General features: G+C 42.2%; 1 protein-coding gene across 3 annotated transcripts in view; it reads left to right on the top strand.

Annotated features, from left to right (window-relative positions):
* Positions 1-22,352, top strand: part of zbtb40 (zinc finger and BTB domain containing 40) — a 35,209-nt gene extending 12,857 nt beyond the window's left edge. For 2 of the 3 annotated variants that reach the window (XM_084316964.1, XM_084316963.1), the window contains exons 7-17: positions 1,515-1,621; positions 2,613-2,721; positions 5,516-5,914; positions 6,885-7,091; positions 8,943-9,107; positions 10,554-10,768; positions 12,861-13,020; positions 15,016-15,069; positions 17,302-17,340; positions 17,968-18,194; positions 18,904-22,352. In XM_084316964.1, the coding sequence (XP_084173090.1) occupies positions 1,515-1,621; positions 2,613-2,721; positions 5,516-5,914; positions 6,885-7,091; positions 8,943-9,107; positions 10,554-10,768; positions 12,861-13,020; positions 15,016-15,069; positions 17,302-17,340; positions 17,968-18,194; positions 18,904-19,101 (1,880 nt within the window). In that variant the 3' untranslated portion in view covers positions 19,102-22,352. The remainder of the gene's footprint in view (positions 1-1,514; positions 1,622-2,612; positions 2,722-5,515; positions 5,915-6,884; positions 7,092-8,942; positions 9,108-10,553; positions 10,769-12,860; positions 13,021-15,015; positions 15,070-17,301; positions 17,341-17,967; positions 18,195-18,903) is intronic. The other variant, XM_084316965.1, reaches the window with a different exon arrangement.
* The last annotated feature ends 2,897 nt before the right edge of the window (positions 22,353-25,249 follow it).

The raw sequence follows: 25,249 nt of genomic DNA, 5'->3' as shown, positions 1-25,249 counted from the left end.
ATGTAGACCTTGTAGACTCCACTACAGACCAATTATCAGTGAATGTTCATGCATTTTTAAGAAGGGCAACTTCCACAAAAAAACAAAGAACTCACCAAAACATCTCAATAGCACCTTATCTAAATTTTATTTCCTATTTTGTTTATTCATCCCAGTATCTTTCTTTCTTATGTGTGGAATTCTACAAGGCTACTAGGTGTATATGTATTTGAGGATGATATCCTTCAAACAGGCAATAGTGATGATATAATTTGGGCAGTGCTGAGCTGGGTTACTTTCCTCCAGTGTATTTGTCCCCCGGCCCCACCCAATGGCCCCATGCGCGCGCGCACACACACACACACACACACACACACACACACACACACACACACACACACACACACACACACACACACACACACACACACACACACACACACACACACACACACACACACACACACACACACACACACACATTTACATTTACATTTACATTTAGTCATTTAGCTGACGCTTTTATCCAAAGCGACTTACAAGTTCTGTACGACAAGACAGCAAGAAGGGTACAACTCTATCAGCTGAGTAACAATGTTTATCAAAGTGTTGCGTGTTACAGTGTAGGTTAGTTTATTAGGAAAAGTGCATGACAGTAAGGTTAGTCACGGTTAGATTTTTTTTTTTTTTGTTTTTTTTTTTTAATCATTTCAGATAATGGTTGAAGAAGTGAGTCTTTAGTCGACGGCGAAAGATTGGACGGGATTCGGCTGTCCTAACTGGGATGGGTAGTTCTCACACACACACACACAAACACACAAATCGAAGTTAAAAAAAAAAAAAAAATGAATTCTTTTTAATCTTTTTGTATTTTTTATTTTTTTTTAACTTCGATTTTTTTTTAATGTTCGAAACTTGTGCCATCGAACGAAGCTTCGAAGTATTTAAGACAGCCCTAAGCCGAAGTATAAACGATAGTTCTATGAATACTAGTGATGCTCAGCGTCATCTGCACACATCTCACTCCAGTAACGTGGAATGAATAAAAACTTCACAATGTACCTTTACATACCAACATCCGTCTGACCACACCCCCATCCGCTACCTACATAAGCAGGGGTGGGGCCACACACTCATCTCCTTCCCAATAATTTCACCACAAGGAAAGATCAAGGGCCGCAGTGGCGTCATAGAACTACGGTATCGTTCTATATCGTACTAGCTTCCGCTCAGCGTCATCTGCACAACAGAAGCTGAGCGGGAGCTTGAAGCTCGACAAATGTACCCCGCTGAGGCCCCCCACAACCATCAAAACCGGGGAGGACCGAGCCCCCCGACCCCCCCTAATGGAGGATACCCTCCCTATTGGAGGGTATACAATGCACTTTGTAATATATTTGCTTTTCAAAAGCTCATAAACACTGTTGGTGACTTGAGCATATTATTAACTTAGCTACTGTAGCTGTTCTTGTCATTTTAAGCTATGATAAATGCAATGCTTTTTACTATAATTATAATCTTCTTATCTCTCCTAGGGTCATTATTGAAGTATTTTGGCACCCCACCTCCTGCCTATAATGTGCAAGAGGATACACCAGCCCAGGTGGATATTGACCAAGCTCAGGAGGACACACTAGCCAAGGTACACTGATCCCTTTCAAAGTGCTGATATTCATAACTTTGTCCAGGATTCTTAAAGTCTTACATATAATAATAATCAGAATTTTGGGCCTTAAAAAGTCATGGGTCTTAAAATGTTATTGGATTAGGAAATTACTTCTATGTTGCGATAACTTCTTTGTATCATGTTTAAATTAGTGGTGGGACTCAATTAAAAATGTTAATCGAATTAATTCGAGACTTTATACCTAATTAATCGAAATTAATCACATTTTAATCGCATATCAATATTTGATTCGAAAAGCAAAATTGTTCAATTCAAATGAATTTTGGTATATGTGTGAATCAATGAATATACATTATGTATACGTTTAAGCAGCAAAATCCTGTATTAGCTACTACACAGACCAACAGATCAATGCAATTTTTAACAAAGTACAGCAATTTTAGGAATAATAAATGTATATAGCGCAAAGGACCTTTTGTAAACTCAAGCACTTTCGAGGTAAAAGTAAAACGCAGTACTTTCAAGTACATTCCAGAACAGTTGACCATTGAAAAAAATAAAAATAAACTCTTGATCTTATTTTTCCTTTATTTTATGAACAAACCAGACTAAGAAAAAAAGTTATTTGCGATTTATTATACTTTTTACGTATAGCACATGCATGAGTCTGGTCTCCTTTGAAAGGTAACATTCTTACACAATAAAGAAAAATCATCATGCGATTAAATGCATACATTTCTTTAACTTTTAATTCTTTCTGTAGTTAATTAATCGAAATTAATGCGATAAAGTCCCAGCCCTAAAATGTGTTTGGGGGGAAATGTCTGGGCTACAAAGTAAGCAGTAGGTAATAGCCTATCAGGCCAATACATATGGAATTACTTCTTAGTAATTTTCCTTAATAATTCTTTGCTGGTATGGCAATGAAATACGTATTTAGATTCTATTGAAAGTGGTCTTAAAAAGGTCTTAAAAAGTCTTAAATGTAACCTGTTGAAACTTGCAGGAACCCTGTCCGTCAACATCCACCTTCAGTGAGACCATAACACCTGCCCATCATGAAGATGACGTGTCACCCACCTCTACAAGCAGCAGTATCACCACCACCACTAAAGGTTTGACCTCACAAGACCCTGCACTATGGCCAAGTGTCATAGGCTATACCCAACTATGTGGTATCAAGGGGACCAATACAGGTCAAAGATATTGTTTCCCCCCAAAATACAGCGAACATGGCTTCTGTATTAGGTTAGCACAGACTCAGTCTTCTGTTTGATATTATAAAAAAAATGAATATGATGAATAAATGCCTCGTAGTTAAAGAGAGCTTGAATTTCGGACTTCTTTATATATATATTTTTTAATCTCTCCAATAACCCCAATTTTTTAACGCACCAGCCACCACTGACCCACACAGGGGCATGTTTAAATTTTTTTCTTTTTATCAAATTCTTATTTTATACATAAAACGGCAAACACAACAATAATAATGACATTAGCAATCATACAAATAATAAATACAGAACATAGACACATAAAAATCTACTTATACTATTACAGACACCACAAAAGACATTTCCTCCCCCACTCCCACCCCAGGACCCCCGGACCCCCCAGGACCAACACCCCAAACCCGCTCCGCTGCTGGTGGTCTTAACCAGTGATGCCAGTAACGCGTTACTAAGTAACGCGTTATTGTAATCTGATTACTTTTCCCCGAAAATAGTAATCTAACGCGTTAATCTTTAAAAGCCAGTAATCTGATTGCAGTTACTTGTCCAAGTGGCTGTGCGTTACTATTTCGTTACTATCTCATCATAAATTCATAATGCAGGCGGAATGCAGTATTTTATTTCGTTTTCGACAGTCAAAAATACATTTTGAGCTGTTTTTCTTATTTGGGAGTGACGTGGTGTGGCAGTGAAAGGGTTAAATACAAGAATGTGTCCCGCGGCGTGACTGGACGCTCTGTCTGTGAGTGACTCTGCTTTAGTCCAATCACATTCCCCATCCACAGTCTGCGAATCAGAGGCAGAGTAGGGCGGGTCTTCACAGCACGTCATGTGACATATGCGCCAATCGTGTGACAGCAGGGCTCCGTCGTCAGAGAATTCCACCCCAAAACGCTTGGCAAAATTAAAAGTGAAACCGCAAGATGACTTTTGCGGTTTCTGTTCAGAATTCCACCCCAATAGGGATAGGAAACAAAATACTGTCTACCGCTAAAAACAGCACATCCAATTGCATTGAAAGCATCTGGAATCACAACACTAGCCGACGCTTCGACTAGGTACAGGAGGGTTGATGGTGGCAGAGCAAAAGCTCTTATTTGCCAGATTTACAGTTAATTACATGTTAAAGAGAGACTGATTGTATGTTTATAGAGAGACATTTATAAAAACAATTTAATAGTTACAGTTGATATAATTGAATAGTTCAGCCTGCATTTGTTAGATGTGATACACTGGTTTTGTAAAACCACTGGCTGGCTGCTCTAATGCTGTGAGCATCATAGACTGTTGCTTTACCATACTTGATGGTACAGAAGCTGAAGCACTAGTTTAACAATTTACGTTATGTGCAGAGAAACAAGTTAAAAACAATTTATGCACTTTCAATAAAGCGTTTAAAAAAAAAACTGTTGGGGGAACGACGACGACTTCGTAACCTAGTTACTTTCAAAGTAACTAAGTTACTCTGATAATCAAGTAATCAGTAAAGTAACTTAGATTACTTTTTAAAGGAGTAATCAGTAATCAGTAATCAGATTACTTTTACAAGTAATCTGTGGCATCACTGGTCTTAACCTTCTCGGCCGCTGCGACCCAGAGCTCAATGCTGGCCTGTCTCACTCCAATTACCCGTGCAGTAGAGATTTCCATATAAATTACATCCAGCAGTGTCGGAGACCAATTAATCATTGAGAGTTTCTCAGGTTCCTTCCACCTCATGGCTATCAGCTTCTTGGCTGCAGTTGACTCGTCCACTTTCTTGTGAGAGACTTTCTGGTTGCCACCATTAATATATATTTTTGCACTTTCATTACCATAGAGCCCCACCACACACACACACACACACTCTAATTAGGATGATTTCCTTCACCATTAGATTGCACTCTGCGGCCACAGGATGCATTATAATGACAAACAGAATGTTGATGTATAAAATCGGCGAACCACCACTTGAAGAAGAATAACATTTTACACACGATGAAGTGACTTGAGTTAAGAAGGATATTGTTTTGCAGTGTGCTGCTACTGAAAGAGATATTGACATTGATAAGTTAACGTTAAGTTATGTTTACTTGATGGACATTACAGTAGCATTAGAATTGTAACATACATGTATGCACAAAAGACCAGATGCACTGAGTTTAATGTTTGTAGCGAAAAGCTGTCCACAGGAGGCTTTTATAGAAAGGTTCAAATGATATACTAAAATACATCCACAAATACATAACCTATACACAAATACAAATGTAGATACATATTCTAAAATACATCCACAAATACATAACCTATACACAAATACAAATGTAGATACATATTCTAAAATACATTCACAAATACATAACCTATACACAAATACAAATGTAGATGCATATTCTAAAATACATAACCTATACACAAATACAAATGTAGATACATATTCTAAAATACATCCACAAATGCATAACATATACACAAATACAAAATCTAGATACATATTCTAAAATACATCCACAAATACATAACCTATACACAAATACAAATGTAGATACATATTCTAAAATACATCCACAAATACATAGCTTAGAATACATTCTGCAAATACAATATACAGGTGCGTCTTTCTCTTAGGTGTGAGAACAATGTTGTTTCTCTTTAAGCCATAATTTAATCCACCGGTGATTTGACCGCTTTCTGTCAGGCTCAGAGACACAGGAGCGGATCCAGTCTCCCAGCACCGCGGATCACAGTACCAACGAAGAAGAGGAGGAGGAAAACGTAAAGAAGGAGAAACGAGGGGAGAGAAAAGCCAAAACGAAGACAACAGAGCCCTCCTCCAGCCCCCAGCCCTCCTCCAGCCCTCAGCCCTACTCCTGCCGCTGGTGCAAGAAAGGCTTCGCCTTCAAGTGTCGCATGTTGGCGCACGCCAAGCGCTGCTGCATGTCCCAGGAGTTCAAGCATCAGTGCCCCCTGTGCCCAGAGACACTGGCCACACCGCGGGCGTTGCGGTACCACCGTACCCAGGCTCACCCAGAAGCTGTCAAGGCCAAGAAGAAGGTGGCTTGTGACCTGTGCGGCAGGACGTTCGCTCACCCTTCAGGTGAGCAGATTGTCGCTTGACCGGAAACGGTTACAGCCTGCCTACGTGGTCGAAGATGTATTACGTTGTTGTCTGTCCGTTTGTGAGTGAGTATGTCTCCATGTGATCCTTCTAGTATCATGATAAAGTATCAAGTGTGTCAGCAAAGGACTGCTGATCTACCTGTAGGATCCGATTGGTCTATTGGGTTATGATTAGGGGTGGGAATCACCAGAGGCTTCACGATACGATACTATCACGATACTTGAGTCATGATACGATAGTAGTGCGATACTAAATATATTGCGATATATTGCGATTTATTACCTTTTTTCAACTGCAAAGTAAAACTTTGTCAACATGTTTTATCTAATAAAATAAAGTTTGTTCAGTCTGTTCATCTCACTTCAATAATTTCTTTTGCAGAACATGGTATTTTCTCAAGCAGACAGATGTAAACACTGTAATCTGTGTTGCATGTACCTGACAAACTGAACTGTTTGTATTACAGTCATATTCCAACTTAACTGAATGCACACATGTGCGTGGACTACTGTACTATTACAGGTATTGAAATGAACAATGCAACTTCCTTATACAAAAAAAAATATTAATTTTAAATTTTTTTATAAATAATTAAATATCTATACTTGGCGTCCCTGTATCGATACAGTATCGCCACGCAAAGTATTGCGATACTACTACGTATCGATATTTTCCCCCACCCCTAGTTATGATGAAAGAGATGGTATTTGATTCTAGTTCTTACAGGCTTTTATTCTGAGCACAATATGATTAAATACTACTACTACTTTATGTTTGTATATCTTTAAAAATTTACACCAACCACCTGTCTGGGGCCAGTATTAAAAGATTTCACTGTATTGATTGACACTTCATTTGATTACCTGTTAAACGCTCATCTAATCTAATCTCTCCTGTGCTTTCCTGCCCTGTCCTCTTCTCTTCTCTCCTCCTCCCCCTCCTCCAGGTATGATCTACCACAAGCGGACTGAGCATTTTGAGGAGAAGCCCTTTGCCTGTGAGGAGTGTGGCACAAAGTTCGGGGCCAACTCCTCCCTGAAGAACCACATGCGTCTGCATACAGGAGAGAAGCCGTATCACTGCAAACACTGTGACATGAGCTTCACCGTGGCTGCTGCGCTCGCCTACCACACTAAGAAGAAACACTCTGAGGGTACACACACATGCACACACACACACACACACACACACACACACACACACACACTGCATACAGAGTGAGAACCTTCTATTGACAAAAATAAATAAATTTAATTTCGAACCTTTATTAAAGGGGAACTATTTAGCAATTTCTTTCACTATTTGGGCAATTTTACACAATTCCTGTGAGTCTATGGAACACATCTGTAAGGTTTCTTTCAAAAAAATTCATTGTTTTGTATTTCTAATCAAGTTCTGTAGAGCACTAGTTTCTGCACTTCCAGATTCAAAGCTGCTTTTGGCTGGGCTCCGCCCATACTCTCAATGCGCTTTGAGTGACAGTCACCCATCAGACTGACATAATTATCATTTTATTTTACAAACATATTCAAGAATAAACATCATAACCATGTCACAACAGCAGTTATAATGTATATTTTCATCAATACGTTTGTTTACCAATAGGTTAAAGTGTTATTAGTGAGATTTTAGTTTTTGAAAATGTAGTTTTTGTGTCACGGAGATCGGCCATTTTGAATTACCGGCTGTTTGGGAAATGTAGTCATTCACCCGGGTACCTTAGCGTTACCAGAGGGAGTGAGTCTGAGATCGCAAAAGTCCAATACCGCCACCTGGTAGGATGCGGCCGGTATTGCACATCCTTTGAAACTCTGTGTATTGGGCTGTGCGTCGATTATATTGGTCCGGGCGGACTTTTCTTGTAACCTGAACCTAGGGCTTCACCTGATTGCATTGAATAGTTTTCGGGACCCCCGATTCATTATGCTGTGGTGGGTTATGTCGTGGGCCAAATGGACATACGATCTACCAGATGGCAATCAAATAATTGGAATATTCTTTTTGGAATCCCACCGGCCACAGATAAGAGCAATTTAATGTCAATTTGAGCTTGACTGTGCCTTGTTTTCATAGCCATCGCCCTGATCAGCCTATGTTGTTGTACTAACGAATGCCGTTATTGACAATCAATTAATCAGAAACGACCCCCCCCCCTTCATGCATTCATGATGGAACATAATACCGATCATATGCATTTGAATTTTTTATTGTAGCGTGTGTAGGGACGAAATGCCAATGGATTAAGTATAATACACGTCTCGCAGGCTATTACTAGCCTCCCAGGAATTACCATAAACCACTCTAAAACCATACTTATATTCACCACGGTATAAAACAGGAATGTATGGATGGAATCTTTTTTTATTTTTCACATATTGAACGATAGATACTAGATGTCAAATGGGCCATAGTATTGCATCCATAGCTATAATATAGAATATAGTTATAGCCCTGCAAACAAGGTGACCAACTCCATTGGTTTAATGCGTGGCAGCGCATAGCCATATCCTGGAAACAGTGTGGTAGCCAATGAGTTAAGGACCAGCTAGTCACTAGAACGGGTTCCATAGGTACCAAAATTCCATTCCATACCAAAATCCATTCTCTAGGAATGTCCAGAGGGTTTTTGCTGTATTATGGGATGTATCTAGATGGTTCTTTGCTCTGTGAGCAGAGTTTTGGACCTCTATTAACCCTTAAGAAACTGGAATGGATGGTCCTGATCACCAATGAATCACCAATAATGCCTTGTGCCCAGTCTATTTTCTTCTGATTTAGGTTCCTTCAAGTGTTCTTGCCGTAGTATATGGCACAAGGGACAATTACATCATAACCGTAAAATGACCAGAACTCAAACTGGCCCTCACAAGTACATACTCCATACATACATATTTTACATGTGTGTTCACATTTTCATTCAAATACACCCAGTGGCTACTTTATTAGTTACACCTGTACACCTGAGCAAAATATCTTTTTTTTCCATCTGATGTGTGTAATCTAGGTAAAATGTATGCGTGCCAGTACTGCGAGGCCCTCTTCGCACAGTCCATCGAGCTGACACGCCACGTGCGAACGCACACCGGGGACAAGCCCTATGTGTGTCGGGAGTGTGGCAAGGGCTACAGCCAGGCCAGTGGCCTCACAGTCCACCTTCAGAGCTTTCACAGTAAGTGAACGTGCAAAATCGACGTTATTCATTTTAGTCGTTTCATCATGTTTTTCATCTCAGGGAAAAGACCCCAATTATACATATATATATTTTGTTTTCATTTGTCACTTCTGGTCAAAAAGCATACCTTGAACAGCTGTCCGTTTCTGCATGCATTTCTCTGCAATAAAAATGTAATGTGTAACTAAGTGTTACCATGGTTACCATCTGTTGCTGCTCTTATAATGGCTGGACAGCAACATGATAGCGATAGACTTTTAATTTGGTTTATTTTGTCCATCTGTTGACTTGTTCACTGCATTCATGTGACTCCAGATTGCATTCCACGTTTTTTTCAATTTTTTTTTAGATTAGATTCAAATCTATTGTCATTATACAGCACAAGTACAGTACAACGAAAATGGCATTCAACCAGAGTGCAAATGTAACGGTAAAGTGCAATTGTAATATACAATGTACAGGTCTATAGATTAGTACTACTGTGTGTAGTGCTAATCATATGTATGTACAGAGTTGTAATACCAATATGTACAGTGATACAGGCATAAAGACAGTATGGTCATAGTCATACTGGCCAGCAGAGTAACTAATACATGTAGCTAAGGTATATGTACAGATATATAGTATCTACACTACAGATATGTGCAGGTATGTACAGACAGGTGGATAGATATATATATATGGTAAGAATAAATTATATATATACAGTATTGTACATGGTATCATACAGTTATATGGGTTATATGCAGGTGTATAAATAGGTATAAAGTAGGATTATATGCAGACAGATATGGATATGTATATATGCGGTAAATATATAATGTATATATGCGGTATATGCAGCACTGTTGTACATGCTATCATTCCTTCTCATGCGTCCTCATCTTTGGCCTTCATAATCATAACCCATATTTGCATCATGTCAATCTCGCATAGCTGAGGCCGTTGTTCACACTCCATCTAGCACTGCTGCACCTGTGCAGAGGAGAGATCTGGCCAATAAGAGCTGGAGGGGGGAAATGTCCTAGGTTGTCTTTGTTTCTTCAACCAGTCACAATCACCCAGGGCAGAGCTAAGCTTGTGGGACAGTGGCAATTAGAAAATGGTGCCAAGGGGAGAAGAATTCCGTAGCCAATGGGAAGGTTATGCTCACAGGCGACATCCTTTGAGCTAAACTAACATCAAATTGGCATGAAAAGGCTATCGCTCTTGCTGGATTAAACAGAACTAAAAGCTTTCAAATATCTGTATCTGTGTAAAATAAAAATATAAATTAGTTGACATAGTTGCACTTGATATTACAAGCAATATATCTGTCAAATTAAATTAGAGACAATACTATATATTTGAAATTCTAAAACTTTCTCTCTTTCTCTCTCTCATTCTCTCTATCTCTCTCATTATCTCTCTCATTCTCTCATTCTATCTCTCTCTCCCTCTCAGACATCTCGGAGCCCCATGACTGCCAGAAGTGCCGTCTGAGTTTCTCCTCCTTGGAGGAGCACAGGCAGCACATTCAGGAGGTCCACCCCAAGGACTACCACAAGTGTTCCATCTGCCAAAAGATCTTCAACAGCGCCACCCTGCTGGACAAACACCAGAGCACCCACACCGGCATCAAGCCTTTCAACTGCGACCTCTGCCAAAAGTCCTATCGGGTAGAGACTAGCTTTCACATCACAACAATGGATTGATGGATAGATAGATAGATAGATAGATAGATAGATAGATAGATAGATAGATACTACCACTGCAGAGACCCAGGTTAAATTCAGTCGTCCTTACAAACATAATTGGCAGTGTTTGTGAGTGGGAAGCCGATGAGGTATGAGTCCTGGTCATTGCAATAGCAACTCCTACTGGTGTGAAACCCTTAGCCGTCAGGTGAAAAGAAGCAGCTGGCGACTCCACGTGTATCGTAGGAGACATGTGGTCGTCTACGTCTACACCCTCCCCAGACCGACAGTAGGGTAGTGCAACAACCAGGGGGGAATTGACTGAACAACTAAGTGCTCAGTTCAGGTGTGGCTGCTGCCGTTGCTATGACTGCTGAAAACCCCGTTTGAAGCGAGGTGCTCGTTTGCTAAATATTTCACTGGAAACATCGGAAATGATGCACAACAGCACTTGTTTTCCATCTGAAAATAACAGGAACGACAAACCAGCAGCACATGTCTGTCTTGACAGGCGGATATACACACAACTAGGGATGCCCCGATCACGTTTTTTGCCACCGATACCGATCACTGATCGTCTTGAGCCATATCGGCCGATACCGATCCGATACCGATCGTTTTTGGTTTTATATTAAAAAAAAATATATATATATATATATATTATACTTAAAAGAAAATATATATATATTATATAATTATACTTGTAGTTGTATTATCTGCGAGACATCGCCACCATGCAACAAGTCAAAATGCTCGCTATCTCCACTGTCTGTGTGTATACTCTGCTTTGGTTAAATCACATTCAGCATGCCCTCAGCAGGGTATATCTGCGGCTCTGCAGATATACCCTACTCTCTCAGCTAGCCCTTTTTGTGACTGCGATGCAAGACGGGGCTCGAATACGCATCGAATCAATGTTATAAGACATTGATATCAGGAGCTATCTGTAGCTACTGCTAGCCGGCTAGATAACGTTAAGACAACGCCTCAGTGAACTATTTAGTTTAATGGGACATTTTGTTTTGAACAGTGAGCTAACGTGAGCTAACGTGAGCTAACGTGAGCTATCATGCACTACTAGACTATTGCTGGAGCATTTGTTGATATCAGGAGCTATCAGTAGCTAGCCGGCTAGATACCGTTACACAATGCCTCATGTATTTTTTTTTTTTGATCCACTTTTTCTCCCATTTTTCTATATTTTCTCCCATCCCAATTTCGTATCATCCAATTCAACCCTCCCCTGTCACGAACGCTGTTTCTTGCCTCCCACAAGCCGGCTGCAATGTGGACTAAGTCATACATAGCACAAGTCCCCTCCGGTACTTGAGGTAACAGCAGTCGCATCTTTTCACCTGCGCAGCTCGATCTCTCAGTGTCGAGGAGTAACGCGTGGGAGGCTCACGCTGCCCCCGACACTTCCTGATTCTACTGCGCAGGCGCACCAACCGACTTGTAGGAGTCGCTTGTTCACAACGCCCGATCCCCACCCTTCAGTTTCCCTCCCCGTAATACGGCCAATGTGTATTACTGCGGACGACCAGCTAAACTGAAAACAATGTGGAGAGCTGGATTCGAACACGCGAATCCTAGCGTCTCCACACTGGTGGCGAGTGCCTTGCCCACTACACCACCTAGCCGCCCTACAATGCCTCATGTATTAAACTAAAAGTGAATAGTTGACTGGGTAATTTTGTTTAAACAGTAACGATAGCTAGGTAGCTAATGTTAGCTCACGGTCCCATGCACTGACTAGACTAGAGCAGACTATTGCCAGAGGCAATAGGAGCCGCCTCTGTGTTTACACGGGAGGGGCAGGGGAGGATGAGGAGGAGCGGCAGTTTGCAGCTCCGTGTGTCTGATAGAAGGCATGAGACAGAACTCAGCGAGTGAGATCTCCGCTAAGAATTGGATCATGTTTTTCGATCGGTTTTCACGATCTGCGAAAATAAAGCATTATCGGAATTCACGATCTCATATTTATACTGAATATCGGCCGATACCGATCGCTGGCCGATCGATCGGGGCATCCCTACACACAACCCTTCCATTCCTTCTGTTCCTCCGTCCACAGCAGCTGTCAGGTCTGTGGTATCACAACCGGACCAACCACCCCGTGGTGTTCGCCAGCCAGAGCCCCAGGCAGCTCAAGACTCTGGTCCAGTGTGACGTCTGCTTCAAGTTCTTCCCCAGCATCAGCAGTATGACCAAGCATGTCAAAGCTGAGCACCCAGGTGAGGAGAAACCCTGTACACACAATAACAATATCAACCACAGTTCACTTACAAAAAGATAGAAAGTATTTATTATTGATTTTCTTTCATTACAGACTAGATATAAGGACATTTTTATAGCAAAAGATTTTTAAACATTCATATTTTCAGGAATTTAACCTCCTGAATTGATTAAATTGAACGTGACCTGCCTGGGTCCTACAGCTTTGGAGAGGTCCTGACTGCAAGGCTTTGAATGGATTAGGGCTGTACCGAATAGTTTGAAGCTTCAAAGCTTCGAAGCTTCATTCATAACATTGACATTCAAATTCTAAATCAACATCGAATGCTGCATTTTTTTTTTATTTTTTTTTTATTAAAAAAATAAATCCCCATGTGTCTTCATTCTGTTTAAACCAATGGGGTTTTCCTTCACAGTTGCAGATACAGATTAGGCTACACTAATATTATAGTATATGACTCATCATAAAAATTTAAATAAAACATTTATCATAAATGATGTAGCCTGCATCTGCTTGGCGCTCGGCGCTCCATCAAGACGTCACCATCACGACTTTAGGAAGATCATTATATACATTTCTGAAGCATCAATAATACAGTACAGCTGCCATTACTGAAATTATCAGTTATTTCCACAAAATCACAGTGCAGACATATCATCGAAGATACCTGAGATGATTTCCTTTGATAACGCTAGTATCCAATGCGAGTGGTGCATAGCTGTTCTCAGCTGCAGATATTCCCAACGTTAGCGTTGCAGCTGGTAAGCAGCTCTAACATTAGTTAAGCTCTTTTGAACATGGATCCTTGTACTGTCGTAGTGGACTGAGTACTTGCTCTTCTACAGACAGATCTACAGACAACAGTGTACCTCTGCTGAATTCAAAGCCATAAGTAACTTAAACAGCGGACTCTCAAGTATTTTCCAAACAGTGCGAGTAGTAGGACCTAGCAGTTAGCATGTTAGGAGTGACTACTGTGATTGAGAGTTGGAGAGCTAGCTGAGAGGGATGCGTTCAAGAACAGCAGCATTGCAGAAACATTTAAACATGTAGTTGTAGTTGTTTAAACACACATATCCCTAGCCTTTATGTGCAGTTTAAACATAGCTTTAACTTTGTAATCTATATATTTTACAGACAAATTAATGACTTAATTAATTTAATTAATGAGTGCTTTTATGATGACGTCATAAAATATGACGACAGGCATTCGAAGCTTCATTCGAAAACTTCAATAGAAGTTTTGAATGTAAAAAAAAATTACATTCAGTACAGCCCTAGAAGGGATACTCTGCTCATATTAACTCATTGACGAGTATACTCGTTTTTTGGCGCCCATGCGTTGAACGGCAAAAGCGAGGATACTCGTTTTTATGTTTTTTTTATTAATATGATACTAAACAATCCGCCGGACCTAGAATTTAAATGACAATCGAATCCCGATAGGTGGCAGTCTTGCCTACCTTTTGATCTGGGCTAGTTTCCTGTGGGGAGGGTTTGCTCTCTGACCACAGTAGCCAGCAAACTGCCTCTGCAATGGCAACGCGTGGAGTGAACTATTGGAGATTATTATGAAGAGGACAAAAGGTGACGATCCATCCATAAGGTGCGTTTTCACCAGACTACGTTTGACTCAGCACTTCTGGTAAATCATAAAAATACTATAGTCAAACCGGCCGAGGATGTAACGTTATCTGTTCACCGCTCCGCGGTAGTCGCCGCCAGAGCACTCCAGAGCCAACTAACGTTCGGCAATGGCGATCGCGTGTAGCGAACTATTGGAGATTATTATGAAGAGGACAAAAGGTGACGATCCATCCATAATGTGCGTTTTCACCAGACTACGTTTGACTCAGCACTTCTGGTAAATCATAAAAATACTATAGTCAAACCGCCCGAGGATGTAACGTTATCTGTTCACCGCTCCGTGGAAGTCGCCGCCAGAGCACTCCAGAGCCAACTAACGTTATTTATTTTAATTGTTCCTGTTCAGACTCAGACACTACGGAGCAAGAGTGGACGGGGGTTGGCGGACCTGTTGACCAAGGTAACGTCTATTTTACCGAACCCAATCCTAAAACATGCCTTTGTGATGATCCCAGCCTCAGAAAACGAGTCCGACGAGTATGGCGAGGGACCCCCCCCCCCCCCCCATGGTGGCTTTGTGAATAGAACAATTCTATGTAGTGTTACGTTTGACCTGGAAATAATATAGGTGTCAGACGAGCAACAAGCACGAGATGCGCATGCTGCGCACAAAACATGCAATATCTCGCGTTCTAGGAAATGAGCATTGATTATTTTTAAACAGGACGCTTTTTAGCCTGGGATTGCGCAGGAACGAAGGTATGTAGAAATAAACGGTTTGTTCCCTGTTGGAGTATAAATATTCAAATGAGCCATACTATTGTCTCCATAGCTATAATATAGAATATACGATGGGTCTGCAAACATCGTCAAAATCGTCTGAAACGCTGGCACCAGATATTAAAGATGGAAAAACAGCCTGGCAGTCAATGAGTTAAGAAGCCTGATATTATTTGTCGCAAGCTGAAAAGTGTTTGCATCGTGTTTTTAGTTTTTGAGATATTGGAAGCAGAAATTGTCAGCATTTGGTAGCAATGTTAATGAGAGCCAATGATGTGTGACATATGTCTCTGAGAAATACTACGTAGCACCTGCCTCATTTTACCACGCCATAGTCTAAACATATATTGTCAGGTGGCTGGGTAGTGGAGAGGTCTAAGCACTTGTCTACCACCACAGAGACCCAGGTTCCCGGGTGTGGTACCTCTGTCTTGGTCAGACAGTGTTCTTTGGGGGGGGGGAGCTGTAGAGTCCTTGTTGTTGCAACAGCGCCTCCTACTGGTATCAGAGGAGTATCAGAGGAGGCATGTGGTCGTCTACACCAGCGGTTCCCAAACTTTTTTGGCCCCTGTCACCTCCCGACCTAGCTCGCGCACCCTCCAATGGGTTTCTGTTAGAAAAATTGTTGCTGGTCTCCGTGCACAGATTTAATTTTTTATTTTATCTCTTCCCACGGCGACTATGGATAGGGAATTTCTTTATTTAATTAAAATGTTCATGACAATACTCTGCCAGCATGTTTAATATCCATAATACTAAAGGTTTGACTAAGATTTGTATGACATTTTATTGTAAAAAAAAAGACAATGCGTTTCGCTATCGCTTCCTCAGGTGCACCTGAGGAAGCGATAGCGAAACGCGTTGTGCAACAATAAAAAAGCAAAAACCAGTCCTGTGGAGTGTGCGGTCCTTTCTTTCCCTTGAAGGTATTCTCCTTTTAGTTTATATATCTCTCTTGCGCTGACCTGCACCTCCAGTCGGGGTCCAACCAGATGTGCATGAGTCTTATTTAGTTTAATATATATATATATATTCGACTAAGAGGTTGGCCAGTCGACTACGGCTCCTTTCGACCGATTAGTCGACTAATAGGGGTCAGCCCTACACGCTATATTAAAAAATTCTAATGTATATGATCGGTATACATTATGCTTCATCATGCGTGGAAGAAAGGGGGGGCGGGGTCGTCTATAATTCCTTTATCGTCAGTAACTGCTTTATGTAGTATGGGTTGATATATTGATCAGACTGTTTGCAAACAAGGAAACGCACAATCGGGCTGAAAATAACGTTACTGTTATGAGACTGGAAGAAAAAGATCCCAATTATTTGACGCTGATCGCCTAGATCCATTTCCGGTTTGTATGGTGTAATAAACGCCGAAATCATATCGATTATTGCGTTATGGAAGCGATCCATATGCACGCCAGTGTTTGTCTGGACCCACGTAACAAGATATTACTGCCGGAGGAATTTCCTCGACGCACCGATCACAACTTCCGGTTTTGAGAGTGTAACTCGCCCGACCGTCCACCAGGCGGTATTGAGGCGTTGCAATCTCATTCAGGGTCCCGCTGCAGCACCGGAGGTTGGCTGGATGAATTATGAATGCCATAGTGAAAAAATTAAATATTGATTTGGCGGACAACGCATGGCGGCCAAAAACGGCGTAACTCGTTTATGGCGACCAATGTGTTAAGTAATAACAATAATAACAACACTCTTCATTCCCCCTTGACTTACACTAACACTGCTAATAATTGCTAACCATTTCCAGTATCTCTTAAACCAAAACACTGGTGGAGGTGTTTGCTGGCTGGACTGTAATGACAAATCAAATAGGTTTTCCTAACATCGGTGGAGTATCCCTTTAATTTGACACATTTGTTTGTCTCTCCTCTTCTCTCCTCAGGCCTCATTGATGCTGACGGTCGCCTGGTGGAAAGAATAAGTAAGAATAGAGACATTATGTTACACAGCATCATTCAACACATTGACTCTTTGTGTGTGTGCGTGTGTGCGTGTGTGTGTGCGTGGTGGTGGTGGGGCTCTATGGTAATGAAAAGTGCAAAAAAGAAATTAAACATATTAATGATGGCAACCAGAAAGTCTCACAAGAAAGTGGATGAGTCAGATGGTACTGATGGAGGGAGAATGGATGGACGTGTGTGTGTTTTATTTGTATTTATTAAAAAAAAAAAAATCATACAGTATATTGGTCAGATTTTGTTTAATTTGACACATTTGTAGAATTGACCTATCTCAATCACACTGAAGTAGCTCTTTAAATCTAGTGCTTAATAAAGACCAAACATATTCATGTTATATTGGGGTGGCAGACGTGATTATAATTTCCTAAGAAATAAGTTATTTATCATAAATACAATAAAATTAAAATAATAAACATAAAGAATAACCAATTGACTAAAGTCTTAGTCACAGAAAAACCTAATGACAGATTAGAAGACCCACTGAGCTACACAAGACAACATTTCATCCTTCCTTTCCCTCCCTCCCTCCCTCCCTCCCTCCCTCCCTCCCTCCCTCCCTCCCTCCCTCCCTCCACACCCCCACTCAGTGGTGCGCTGTCTGTACTGCGCGGAGCAGTTCTTCAGTGAGGAGGAGATGCAGGAGCATGCCACCAGCCAGCACCTCACCCAGGAAGGTGCCACGATCCGCTGCTCCCAGTGCCCCCTGGTGTGCCCCTCCCAGCTCCACCTCCAGGAACATTTCCTCTCCTGCCACGTGGAGGCGATGCGGGAGCAGGGAGAAGGAGGGGAGGAGCAGACAGCTACCTCCCACCCGGTAAGAGAGGTCTGGAAGGTGAAGATGTCTGAGAAAGACTTTATGGATTGGGCTGTTTATTATTTGTATTATGTCAACATTTTATTTATTTATTACATATATATATATTTCAAATGACCCAGGCTTTAAAGAGGAATACCACTTAATAATATACATTTTTAATGTAATGCTATTCTAATGGTCTCCATTGTCCACATGAAAAACACTTCCCCAAAGCCAAAGACCAGAGTTCTAATATGTTTGAGCCTTTGATGTTGAGGTAGAATATTTGACAGTTTTATACTTAAATTAAGTTTATTCTTTAGCACTGTTCTTTTTAGTAGTGTTACTCTTTAGTAGTGTTATTCTTTAGTAGTGTTATTTCTTAGTAGTGTTATTATTTAGTGTTATTCTTTAGTAGTGTTGTTTTTTAGTAGTGTTACTCTTTAGTAGTGTTATTTCTTTACCACTTAATTTTCTATGGAGCAGTTTAAAATGTTGCATCTTGATGAAAAGTTTTCACAAATTTGACTAGACCACAGGGATATCATATATGAATTTGTAATATGAGTCCTATTCTCTTTAAAATACCAGTGTTCCCAAAACTATAGGAAAAATATATTTAAAGATGACCTCGATGCAAAGAAATCCCAATCATAGAAAAGTCAATGTAACAGAGAGAACAACAAATTATTTGATTGCTTGATTGCCATCCCATCTGTCCTATCAGGTGACCCAGACAGAGGAGCCAGATGGCACAGAGGAGCAAGTCATTTCTCTGGACCAATCACAGCTGGATGGGTCCCATCAGGTGTTTGTCGCCCTGGGAGACGGGGAGGAGGGGGGTTCATCATCTGAGGTGGTGGCAGATAACATGGATGACATCCTGAATGGGACGGTCACCTTCATCTGTGGGGACAACCTGTGACTTGAAAGGGGAGGTTTCATGCACGGCAAACATCTCTATCTGAGAAATACCTCAACAGGGAGGGGATGTCGCTGCTCCCAACATGTCTTGTATTGAATACACAGTGACAGTAACACTGAAACTGGCAATAGGTAACTTCTTCTCATTTACATTTTGTTTGAAATTCCCACATCAAAGAAATCATAATAAAAAGGTTTTCACCAATGAGTATGGTAATGTGAAACAGTTTAAATAATCATTATAGCCCTAAGTAATACTAAGTAATGGTCTATGAAAGTTTAATCGTGGCTCGGGCTTCCAACCGATCGGGGATGTTGTTAGGGAAATGCCCATACCTCATTGGTTGCCATGGTTGTCAGTCACACACTGAGAGGGTGGAGCAGAGAAACATGGCAGCCGAAAAACAGCGGTATGGAAACAGCTAATTTTGTGAATATAAAAAAATAAGTAATATATTCTCATACATGTACCACAAGACAGGAGGTGACTGTCTTAAAAAGGACATGTATGTTGTATTTGACTGCGATCATGGATCACCCACACTCTTGCAAGGTACCCAGCTTTAAGTTTAGGGGGCAAAGGGCGGCTGGGTGGCGCAGCGGACATTGCGCTCGTCACCAACGCAAGAGACACCGGGTTCGACTCCGGCTGTTGGCGTTGCCTCTGGCTTGGGCCAGCCGTCATACTAACTCAATTAGCGGGTGGAAGTCGATGGGTGGTAATCTGGACGTTGTGGACAGCGACTCCTACAGGTCGGTTGGGGACTCCTGCACAGCAGAGACAGGAAATGGCGGGGGTAGTGTGAGCCTCCCACACGTTACACCTCGCCAATGAGAGTCCGCGCTGGCAGGTGAAAAGATGTGACAGGCTGCCTCCTCGTGTATCGGAGGGGACACGTGATGCAAGGCTTCTATCCTCCCTACAACCGGCCAGTGGGGGGCATATGCAAGCAACGTTCAAGACAGGGGAGGGGAGAATTGGCACAATGGAATTGGGATGGGAGACAAATTGAAAAAGAGGGGAAAAAGTGGATAAAAAAAAAAGTTTAGGGGGCAAAATAGTCATGATTAACTCATTCAGCGCCAGCCATTAGCCGGGTCCCGTTGTAGCTATGCCATGCTTTAAAGATAGGAGTGCGTCACCTTGTTTGTAGAGCTAGATCTATATTCTATATTATAGCTATGGGGACAATACTATGGTCATTTGACACTGACTTTCTTCCGTCCAAGATGCAAAAAAGAGATTTTTTTCATGCATAAGTTCACGCATTATCCTGTAGTGAATTAGGGCTGTCTTAAATACTTCAAAGCTTCAAAGCTTCGTTCGATGGGCATGGGATTCGAATATGAAAAAGAAATCCGACTATAAAAAAAAGGAAAAAAAGGATGATTTTTTTTTTTATTATAATTTTTTTTTTGCAAAATCAACTCAAAATCAATTAATTACAACAAGCAATGCTGTTTGTTATTTAAGATGAGGTCGGACTCGGCACTCACAGATTTGTGTTCATTGTGCTGCTTTTATAAAGCCTCAAATGACGGCTTACAATATTTCATGAAAGCAAAGTGTTTCGTTTGTCTAAGATTTAAAAAGGTTTAAACTTTACAGCACTGACAAAGTTGAACAAAGTGCTGCTGTACAAGTTCCACAACATTAAAAAAAAATTATTACGTTATTTTTTTTATTTCGAAGCTTCGAATTAAAATCGAATCTCGGCCCCGAAGCTTCGAATTCCAAAAAATAAAATCGAAGGTCAGTCCTATAGTGAATATAAGTATAATTTCAGCGTGATCCGGGATAATTCCTGTGAAGCGAGTAATAGGGCGCAACGTGAATTCTACTATAAGCGTTGGCGTTTCTTGCCTGGACACGCTACCATTTCCAAATCAAATGTATATAATAGGTATTATGTTTCATCATGAATACATGAAAGGGGGGGGGGGTCGTTTCTGATGCTTTGATTGCCAGTAACGGCATTCGTATTGAACACTAAAAACGCTGATCAGCTGGATCGGTATCAAACCATTGTTGGATCAAGCTGAAATTTATGTCAGATAGTCCTCACCTGTGGTCGGTGGTATTCCAAAATGAATATTCCAATTGTCTGATCGTGATTTCCAGTATTGGTGTCCATCTGGTCCCGGACATAATTTGGCACAATTTATGGATTGAGTGTGCCAGATGCGTTTGGAAGTGCTCTGATGAAGCGACTTACTCGGCTCCGTCTAAATATAGCGCCCGGAGACATTTGAGTGTAACACAGAGTTAGATATAAGGTTTCAAAGGGTGGGCGACACTGCCATCTGGCAGGATGCGGCCGGTATTGCACTTTGGCAATCTCAAAATCCTTTCATATGGCAACACCAAGGTCAATGGATGAATAATGAATAAAAATAGCGAATAAAAGAAAAAACGACCAAAACCCGAGATATCTCGGGTCTGGCAGTTAACCCGAGATATCTCTGGTCTGGTAATTAAAGAGGTAAAGGGAGATTCCACCTCAAAGCAACATTAAACAAATTTACCAGATTGAGACATAACTTGATTCATTCTCTCTATGTGGATAAAGCCATCTCTGCTCAGAAACATCCGTGCTAATTTGGTAGTCCGACGTCATAATGACACATACTAGCTCTACCCTCACTCAATCTTGAAAAACTACAATTGGCGGGTGATATGAATTTCCTGATACCTCGATCGTCTCTCTCGATTAGCTTCCTCGACTCTCTCTTGCCAGGTAACCACGTAACCAGAAGTAAATGCTCACCCCCTCCACTGACAGTCTCCTCAGTGTAGTCCATTGTAAAGCAGGAAGCTGGACCATGTGCAGTAGTTTAGGCCTATATCTCTGCCCTGACGATAATGTACATAGCTGGCTGTGAGCTAATTTTACTCTGTAGTAAAGCAAACCTTCTACAAATACAAGAGAGACCCAGAGTGGAACTCCCCTGTTAAGTATCGAGGAACTAATGAGGAATTATATGTTAACATCTAGAAACTAATCTTGAACTATATGTTAACAACCCACTGATTAACTGTCAGTAAAGTCTCAGACCTGATGTCTCAAGTGCAGATAAATCCATTCAGAATGGCATCTACTTCGCTTCCCAATGACACCTTCTGTAAATAACCATCCATCAGACTCAAATCCCTGTTTTCTACCTGCTTGCCTCCAATTCTTAAGCAATAATACACGAGAACCAGTGGAATATCAGGAATATTGCCACGGCTGTGATGTGCCTCTCGTGGCGTAGGCATCACAGAGTGGCAATATTCCTGATATTCCACTGGTTCGAGTGTATTATTGCTTTTATACAGCAAGTTGCACCGTCGTGAAAAATATAGGATGAATACAGACAATTCTAGGGTCTTTTATATTGATTTCAGTTAACTGCGTAGAAAATGATTTCCTAAAGATGTATCGTTGCTATGGAATTTCAAATGGAGTAGGCTATCAACCAGCTTGGCAACGCAAACGAATGACGTATTAGTCTAATTTAACGTACCAACGTATCAACAGGACAACATTATGTGTGATTTTAACGTACCCGTTAACTAGGCATGTGTAATCAAAGGTCCAGCGTGACCAGCTCGTCTTGGATTGGCATGTCTAATAATGCTGTTTTTCTGAATACCGGTAGATGTAGGCCCGTCCTCTATATATTCAGTCGTTTATGGTTAACGGGTACGCTTAAATCAAACGTAACGTTGTCTGCGGATTAGGTAATGTTGACCGTTTCCGTTTGATGAATAGCAGTTGAAACTTTCTACAACATTCTAAAGCCAGCGCAATGGTATATTCATGGTGATTTAACCGTGAGTGTATCATGAGTGTACAGTTTCACTGTATGCCCTGGTATGTATGTGACAAATAAACCTCTTGACGGGCGGCCAAGTGGCACAGTGGGCAAGGCGCTTGCCACTAACGCAGGAGATGCTGGTATCGAGCCCAGCTCTCGGCGTTGCTACCGGCCACGCTGTCCCTGTTCTCAAAGTGTCCTGGAGTGAAACACTGAACCCCTACCTGCTCCATGGACACAAACAACACAACAAAGTACCTAAGGATCCCGGAGGAGCAGGTACTGGTGATGACTAAAGCTCGTTTCCCAAGTCAGCAATATGAACATGGAATGAAATCAAACTGCAGCAACTGATCTACAAGCTGATGGACTCTCGCATTTTTGTACAATATTTGAGAAAAGCTAGTGAATCATCAAAACTGGAAACCTTTTTGTGCACCAGCTGAAAATGCAGATTTGGTCCTTTTTTATTGCTGCTGTTATGTAAAGTTGCTGAAGAATGATTTAAATGAATAAAAACCAAATGATTAAATTCAAGTCCATTTATTTTCTCAGTGCACCAGAAGACTCACAGCAGCCTGGAGACCGGTGTTTTGAAGAGGCAGGACGGCTCAGCCAGATAACTTGTCAGAATGCTCCTCAAATAACCTCCAAGTGTTGTTCGTAATGAGAGGAAAATATAATAATAATAAACTTTATTTGTATAGCACCTTTCATACTAGAATTGCAGCCCAAAGTGCTTCACAGCAGTACAATAGACATCGAATACACATCAAATAGACAATAAAAGCAACGCAGAGAATAAGAAAAAGGGTAAAAGCGATGCCGGTAATAACGAGACATATTGACTCACGATTGACTCAAACCCTTCCCTGTTAGATGGTCATGAAACGAAGATTATCCGATAACCCTAGTTATATGATACTGATATTATATAGCCCAGGTGTGGTGATCAGCTCCCCCTTCCGAGTCTGAATTTCAAACGAAACACAGCCAGGGGTCCTCAGGGCTGGTAAAAGCAGAAAGCTACGCCAGTATCATATAACTAGGGTTATCGGATAACCTTCGTTATATTTCAACTGGCTACGCTTTCTGCTTCGCTGTGGGACAACGGGCGAAGCAGGGTGTGTAGCCCCGACAAATGCACCCCCTGAGGTCCCCTTCACGACCATCAGAAAACACGGGGTGGGGTCCAGGCCCCCCGCCCGTCCTAACTAGGAGCGGAGGGTAGGACTCCGACCATGCGTAGTGGGGCGCAGTTACTCCAAAAACGCACAAGGCGAGTAGATCGAGCGGAAAACCGCTGTCTACCCCACCATGCACCCCGCCAGCCGCCTAGCAGCGGGGTGCAGAAGGGGTTCCAGCTCTAAGGGCCGCAGGAGAGGCGGGGCCCCCGGCTACGGCTGCGAGATAGAACCCCCCAAAGGTTCCGATGAGGACCAAGGTCCTCCCGCCAGATTATGACAGCGCCCTACCCCCCTCAGGGCCACCGCGCTACTTACCGAGCCGAGTGCCGAGAGAGGGAGTGCGCACGCGCTTGACCGTGAGGGTGCCATGGGGGCCAGCTGCTCACCACTGGGTGAGCCCCCCTGTGACGGCAGGTCTGCCCCACCCATTCTCATACTGGAAGCTTCAGGCTAGGTCTAACGAGGCAGCCGCATAACAAGCTTACTAGGAATGCCAGGGCCTTCAGACCGACAGGTGACTAGCAAAGCAGAGCACGACTGACACCTGGTGGACACTAGGGTAAGACTGATCCCGCCCAGTGCGGCCAGGACGAGAACTGTGTCCCCCAACGTAGCTGCCCCTCCGTAAAACTGGAGCACCAGACAGGGGGCGTACGTAAGTCACAGGGGCGCTAGAGGGACTGACTGCCCGAGAGCAGCACCCCACTGGGTGGGGGCCCCCCCCTGTGACCACAGGCCTGCCCCGTTACCCCCTCTTGGGAGTCTCTGGCTACGTCTGACCAGACAAGCCCTCTCACAGAGCTCCCAGGGGTTTCAGGAGCCTACAGGCTGATCAATACCTTAGTAAGAGCGAAGCTCGATTGTCTGCCCGGAGGAGGGAAAAAACCCTCCTTCCCATCTGTACACATAGAAAACGCCATTTTATGCTGTTTTGACAGATCTGGGGGTGTGCAGGTTCCTAGCGGCAGTGTCGTAAAAACACCCGGAACCAGGAAGCACTGACCTCTAACTACCAACACGTTAGTCTGTAGGGAGGCAGAATAGGCCCACTACCTCCCCACCGTATTGGCCCGACACCCCACTTTAGACCCCTAGAGGTGGGGGAGTCGGCGAAGCCCGCCACGTGAGATGTGACACAGCCCAGTGGCCGAGGTCCCACAT

This window comes from Notolepis coatsorum, assembly GCF_963971535.1.
Source record: "Notolepis coatsorum genome assembly, chromosome: 6".
Classification (NCBI taxonomy): Eukaryota; Metazoa; Chordata; class Actinopteri; order Aulopiformes; family Paralepididae; genus Notolepis; species Notolepis coatsorum.
The sequence above is the reverse complement of the archived record's forward strand: the minus strand, read 5'-3'. Positions and strand labels throughout refer to the sequence as shown.